This window comes from Otolemur garnettii, unplaced genomic scaffold, assembly GCF_000181295.1.
Source record: "Otolemur garnettii isolate 467f Iridium unplaced genomic scaffold, OtoGar3 scaffold00034, whole genome shotgun sequence".
Taxonomy (NCBI): Eukaryota; Metazoa; Chordata; class Mammalia; order Primates; family Galagidae; genus Otolemur; species Otolemur garnettii.
Window position 1 is genome coordinate 4236839 of NW_003852429.1, and position 7357 is coordinate 4244195.

A 7357-nucleotide genomic window follows, 5' to 3' on the forward strand; every position below is an offset into this window, starting at 1 on the left:
CCTATCTTAATGTCAGCTTCTTTAATCTCAGAATGCCAACATACTTCTGAGACATTATCTTAGTAATCCTCTTAGAGATTACTAAGAGGGAGGATTCACGAGCCAGATAGCTTCCTGAAATCCACAGGTTTTGTGAGTCTGCTAGGTGGGAAGGATAATTCCTTTGTACATCTGTAGTGTCTGTCTACATTGGGACTCCTGAATACTTTCCCAAATTATCTAATTATCACTTTCAACATCCCTTGGGGAGAAGCAGGCAGGGGGTGATACTGACTTGGTTTCTTAAAGAGATAGAGGTAATGATTTGTATACCACAATGAGGTGATGTAGTCTGTAGCTATATCCTTTAGAAACTTCTGTTGTAAAGAGAAGACTTTTAGTGTCTTAAAATAGTATTTTTCTCTGGAATTAAAAGCAGAGGAGGGTAGACCAGCTTTACAAATGCATTTAAGTAAATGCAGTTCTGTCTGAGTCCTTTCTCTTCCCAGCAGGTTACAACTACCTTCACCCTATACCTCAGGGTATGTTCCCTGAAACGTCAGCCTTATCAGATCCCCATGGCAAAACTATAACAAACGTCATTTGGAAAACATGCAAATGACATCTTCCTTTTCAATGAACCAGAACGCATATAAGCACAGTGATTCTCAGGAAGATACCTAATCTGACTTTGACCCATGGAATTCAATGCTTACATAACAGCTCTTAGCCCTGGAAATAATATTTTGTGGAAAACGTTTAAGAAATATCAGCTCTGACATTTTTTTTCTTTCAGTTTTTCTTATTCAGAAAGCAAATCTAGAAAATACAGATTAGGGCATGATATAATTAACTAATTATAATCAATCACTTATTTGTCTAGACATGGGTTCTGTTTTCTGCCATATATATTGCATTTTATCATCACAGTGTATCTGTGTGTGGTCAATAATATTATTCCCATTTGACAGAGGAGGAGCTTGAGGCTCTGAGCAGATTCCCTAAGTGTTGGCATAGCACTAGGCTATCCTCAGCCCCATCCACAGCCCTGTCCACCTGCCCCTATCTGTGGATTTTCCCTTAGTGGACACAACTGGCTTCAGGGTTTTAAGTACCTTCCATAGGCTAATACTCCAAATCTACCTCTCCAGCCCTGACTACTTACTGTATCTAGTGACACAGGCCTGGGCCCCTAAGCCTGCATCTAACTCTTACTGCTATAGCAAACTCAGAGAATTGAGACGGTCCGAATTTTCTGCATAAGAAATTCTTGTGTTGCCCACTCCATGAGCCCTGTATTTTAAAACACACTTTTGTCTGACTAACAGATCATATGTTGTCCTAGTCTGTTCGGCTGTTGTAACAACATGCCATAAGCTAGGTGGCTTATATGTAACAGAAATGTATTTCTTATACTTGTTGGGTCTGAGGAATCTAAGATCAGGGCTCCAGCAGAGTTGATGTCTGGTGAGGGCCCACATCATGCCGCAGAGATGACACCTTCTCCCTGTGTCCTCCCATAGGGGACAAGGCAAGGGAGCCCTCTGGGTCCTATTTTTGTTAAGGACACTAATTCATCAAGTCAGAGCCTAATCACCTCCCAAAGGGCCTACGTCCTAATTCTACCACATTGGTGATTAATGTGAATCGATAATGTAATTATGAATTCAAGAAAGACACACATATTCCATAGCACACGTATTAAAAGTGAAATTATTAATTTTCCCTCTGTAAGTCTTCTAAGGGGCATGATGGATGCATGTTGTAAGACATACTCTCTGCAGGAAACTGCTACAGAGGTTTTCAATTATTTCTGATCAAAAACCAGGCAAGTTCATGCTCCAGTACTTATCCGCAATAGTTCTTTTTAAGTTTTGTAAAATGCTGAAAAATAGCTCTAGATTCCTAGGCTTGCACTGACCACACCCAGAGGTTTCTATATGACAGTTCTGTTTTTCTAAAGGCCTGGTGGAATCTCTGTTCAGAGACCTTCAAGATAGGAGGTTATAGTGACAGATTTTTATGTCCGTCTCCACCTGATGAGGGGGTTAGGTGTTATTTCCAAAATTATTAAAAGTCAGTGTTTTCTTTGGTTGGGATCATAGACCCAGCAATTCCTGCTCTAAAGCTATCTTCAAAATCCAAACCCGACCTAAATAACAGAAAGCTACTAGGCTACGTTAACCACCCTGTGTTCTGCAATAATTAATATCCCCCTTCCAAAACAAACGAACAAAAAAAATCATACAAGTTTTAAGGTTTTCTGTTATGATAAAATATCTTCCCAGAACACTAATATTTTTTCTAGGACAGTCACATTCCTTTGATTTAACTTAACCCAGTAAACCAGATTTTTCCCTGAAGGGTGAATAAGGAAGGTCTGTTAACTCTTTCAGGGCCAGGCTTCCTGAAACCCCAGCAAGGCCATTAGTATTGTTTCACTTCAGGCTTTATATTTTTTAAAAGTCAGCTGTCATTTTAGAAGCAATCCCAAAGAGCACACTCAACAGATCCCCGGAGCTCTAGAAATGCTACTGTCCTCCATCAGCAACGACCTTGCCAAGGGGAAGTGATTTAGGCGCTGGGGAGAAACGGGCCCCCTATCTTTATCACACCGGTTTACACCATCAACTTCAGAAATTGTGTGAGAGAAGAATAATCAATAGTGTGTTCAGACCGATCTCAGGAATGCCAAGACAAAGCACCGCCGCTCTGCAAAGTGCTGAGTTGAAGGAGAACTTTCGAAGACAACAAAAGAGAAATTAGCTGTAGTGGGGAAACAAAATGAATTGTGTCTCAGGACGGAATTTGTCATTGTAAATGGCACTCAGGAGCGCGCTGTGTACGTCACCGGAATCACAGAACATGCGAGATGAAAAATGCTTGTTTTAGAGTTAAACAACTCAGAATTGAATAACAAAACGAGAATGAATGACTTGTAAATATACACATGCGAGTTAAGAATTAGCTCACATAAATACTCCTGCAAAGTTTACCCCAAAGAATGTAGCTAGGAGAGGAATCAGTTCCTGTGTCAAACTGGAAGAAATATCCACTTCATCAAAATGGACTGAAAATGTTACTCTATTTCCTATAGTTCTAGAAAAGGGATCGTCTTTGATAGCCAACATTGAATATAAAATGTCTAAAAACGGCAGAGAAAGTGTCCCCACACCACCCTGCCTGAAATCACTATGCAAGAGAAGTGGCAGCTGAGTCCCTAAGATCATTACAATAAAATGTTTGATTTCCCACAGCGCCCCTCATTGTGATATGAACAGCTGTCAACAACAAAATTAGAAGAAACTGTCATGCTATGGATTTCACCCACACTGGCTTGTCCTATTTCTACCCCTTTGCTCTGGAGAGTGTTCTCAAAGAATTCTTCCAGTAGAGATTTGCACTATTCAAATGGGAGTCGTGCAAAATATGTGGCCTCATATGCTGTACACAAAATACATTTGTTGGCTCGGCGCCTATAGCTCAACCGGCTAAGGCGCCAGCCACGTACACCTAAGGTGGCGGGTTCGAATCCCCAGCCCGGACCCGCCAAACAACAATGACGGCTGCAACCAAAAAATGGCCGGGCGTTGTGGCGGGCGCCTGTGGTCCCAGCTACTTGGAAGGCGGAGGCAGGAGACTCGCTTGAGCCCAGGAGTTGGAGGTTGCTGTGAGCTGTAATGCCACGGCACTCTGCCCAGGGGGACAGCTTGAGGCTCTGTCTCAAAAAAAAAAAAAAAAAAATACATTTGTTATGATAACTAGAATCTCAAACGATGTTTACTGAATGCCAAACTCACATACATGAACATGTCTGGGATACAATTCATTTAATCCTGGAATCATCCTACAAAGTACATATAGCAAGCCTGTTTCTAATACAGTGATTTCTCATTATCTGTTGTAGTTATCGTCCCACAACATCATTGCAAACTGAATTAGCAACTACTGAAGCTTTGTTCCTATGGGAAATACAGGGTTAGGCTCCTGCAAGCCACTGGTCACAACATTTTTGTCATCTGATCAATACATAACTTTGTTTGATACGTGTTTCTGCTTAAGGACAAGTTGTTTGATATGCATTGTCCATTATTAGCATTGAACTTATAGCACCATATCTTAGGCTTTAACAAAGTTTATCTGACACGTGTATTAAAACATATCATAAACACATCCCATCCTTCCTGTGCTTAGGAATACAAGACAGTACTTCAGCCCCACACTTAAAATCACCAAGAAAAACCACAAAAATGTGAAAAAATACATGGTACTAAGCAGACCACAGAAAGGTCATTTGTTTAGAGTATGAGAGCTGAAATAACAAGGCAAAGCACAAGGCAATCATCATCTTCTCCAGCCTCAGCTGGAACTTTCAGGCACAGTGACTCAAACTTTTTGCCACTCTGCCTGGGTTTAAATTTTAGGGCTACCTAGAAATATTAATGGGTAGGAAAATTTGCAAACACAGAATCTGTGAATAACGAGGATTGACTAAGGGCATAGAGTTGGTCACTGTATCTATTTTTTACTTTATATTAATGGTTTCACTTGTTTAAATTTTGAAATTAAAGTTTATTGGAAATAAGGATTCCATAAGAAACGTGAAAACAATCGCATTGCACACTTAACATCGTGATTTTAGGAGGGAACTCATGTAACTTTCTCTGCCTTTCCATGGTTCTTCCAGGTCTTTCAGGGATGTGGTCAGCCCAAACCTGCTCCAGCTCTTAGATCTGCCCGCTCAGCTCCTGAGAATTTTAACACACGTTTCAGGCCCTACAATCCCGAGGAAAGACCAACAACGGCAGCAGGCACAAGCTTGGACCGGCTGGTGAGTATTCTCAGACTGACGGCCAGGGCACATGCTTTGGGTTACCAAGACGATTCTTGAAAACATTTATGGGATTCTGAAAACGTTGGTTCTAGAAGTCCTCGCGTTCTTTTACCTACTCCTGTTCCCAATTAGAGTATTGAAAAGTAATGAGAGGTTTCTTTTAGGTCACAAATTAGGTTATTTAAGAAATCTTGTAACTATTAATCTACTAGTATCGTGACTACATTTTTAACTTTATGTTTCTTATGAAATATTAATTCGAAAACTAAGTTACCAGTTCTTCCAGAAATATAATTACAATAGTACATTTCTTATTCATCTGCTTCAGTTCTTCTCTTAAAATGACTATTTATTCAATTACGATGTAATGTAACTTTATTATGACTTCTCTTTTTATGCAATTTCCTGTGGAAAGACTTTGCCAAGAAATGACTACCATTTTTTTTTTCTTTTTTATGTATCTTTAAAAAGTTGAAATCCTTAGACGTAATCCCTCTTCAAGCTGTTCAGAGGTATTCCAGGGAACTGACCAATACCTATCATCAAAGCTGTTTATTTGGAGAATACAATCATAAACATGGTGAACCCAATGTTTTCAATGTGTTTTAAAAAACAAATTTCACTGTAAAAAAAAATAGACCCATAATTTCAAAGAAATACGACCAGATTAGTTTTCACTCAATCTTTTTCAATTTATAGTACTATAAACAATTCATATACCTGTAATTGTTGGAGCTACTAATGTTGCTTTGCCAATTATTTTGATGTAAAATTAGCAGATTAAAAGCCTTAAGGTCATAAAGCACTTGAATCACATCTGATTATGTCATATAAACTGAGATCTCAAGGGATGCTGGTTATGAAAATACTTTTATTAGTCACTAGTATAAATTACTTTATGATTTTAGTTAATATCCTTCTACCGTGAGGAACTCATAAGATGAAATTGGTTGAGTTTGGCCTCGAAGTAAGTACATCTCAGCATTTCCCTCTGTAAAAATCAAATGTACTTACAACATAAAGGACTATCCACGAAGTGTCAAAATAAAGGGTAACTGGGGTCGATAACAGCTAAATTATGGTGGAGATTTATTAGCAAACTAAGTCCTCATTTCAGTGTAGATTTTGGATTTGTAATTAATGCAGCATTCCCTTTTATCTTATTTGTATCTATTCTCTATCACAGTTTCAGGAAAAGTTTAAAATTAGTCTTGATTTTTCTTTTCAACAAACAATTAGATTCCACCAAACTTGCCAACTGTTTTAAAGAAATAGTGGTTTTTATTAGATTCCATGGTTTCAGTTTTAATTTACAAATCGCATTCTATGTCCGTATTTCTAACCAGAAGCACAGATGGTGAGTATGGGTTTGATCCTTTCCTCCCCATTTCAGTTGGTCCTGACTTAGTTATGGAAACAATTCAGGCTTCTCTGACATGGTAAAATCTAATTTCAGGACTAAGGTACCATGTCAGAAGAATCAGTTCTAGAAAACTGGTATACAACAACGTGGCTATGATTTCACAGTACTGGACACTTACAAATCTGTTAAGAGGGTGGATCTCATGTTGTGTATCCTTGCCACAATAAAAAAATATATATATTTTCTTAAAAGAACTGTATGCATTATGGGCTTAAAGTTGAACTGAATTTGCACATAATGATATCTATGACAACCAATTAACTTTTTTCTTTTTGAAAATGAGAAGCACAGTTTCTCTTGCTCCCAGGAAAAATAAACACACATCCTTTCAGGGAAAGTAGAGCTAGAAAAATTTGTTTCTCAAAACAACAATACTTATGCAGTTTAAAACCAACTAAACGAAACAGCAACACTTGGAGAATTTCACATGATTCTCCAAGTAAAGTTTTCTCAGTGTAAAAAAATCTGATTGATACAAAAATTGGGATTTAAACCTTTTATGAAGGACAGGCATTGGAAATCTTAAAAATAGCAAGCTGTATGAGGATCTTCTATTTTGTGTGCCCCCAAAATGTATTTAATGAGTTTTTTTCCCTGAAAATAATTGGTAATGGTTAATTATATGATGCCGAGTAAAATCCAAGGATCAGACTCAGTGTATGGGAATCCAGATCAATAAGCCAATTTTATTCTAAAACGTTCTCTGACAATATGTAGTATGTACTTCCTCAAAGGTATGGCTTTAGGCTCTGTAAGTGCATATTACAGTTTTATTGATTTTTTTTCATTAAATTATATTCTGATCCCTTCCCAAACTATAAGAATTAGTGGTTTATAATTCACAATCAGCCTTAAGCCCACTTTGCTGAGCTCCCCAGAGCAAGGGGCTGTCTCCACATCAAAAGGAACTATAGCAAGGCTATTGTTGAGAGGCACAAGCTAGGCCTGAAGCGAATACCAGAGTCTCTGTCTGCAGCCTGTGGCTTCCCCAAGGCCTTCCTCCCTTTGAGGGCTCCATATAGCTCTGAACATGACAAGGTGGAGCACTTGCCCTTGGCCAGGCTGCTGTGCAACAGTCAGCCCTGCTCATCTTCAAGAAGCAGGCCTTGGCGTGCCATCCA

General features: G+C 38.8%; 1 protein-coding gene across 1 annotated transcript in view; it reads left to right on the top strand.

Moving 5' to 3' along the window:
* GPC6 (glypican 6) overlaps positions 1 to 7357 on the top strand; it is a 1125082-nt gene that overhangs the window by 1032251 nt on the left and 85474 nt on the right. The window contains exon 6 of the mRNA XM_003789574.2: positions 4667 to 4810. Within this exon, the coding sequence (XP_003789622.1) occupies positions 4667 to 4810 (144 nt within the window). The remainder of the gene's footprint in view (positions 1 to 4666; positions 4811 to 7357) is intronic.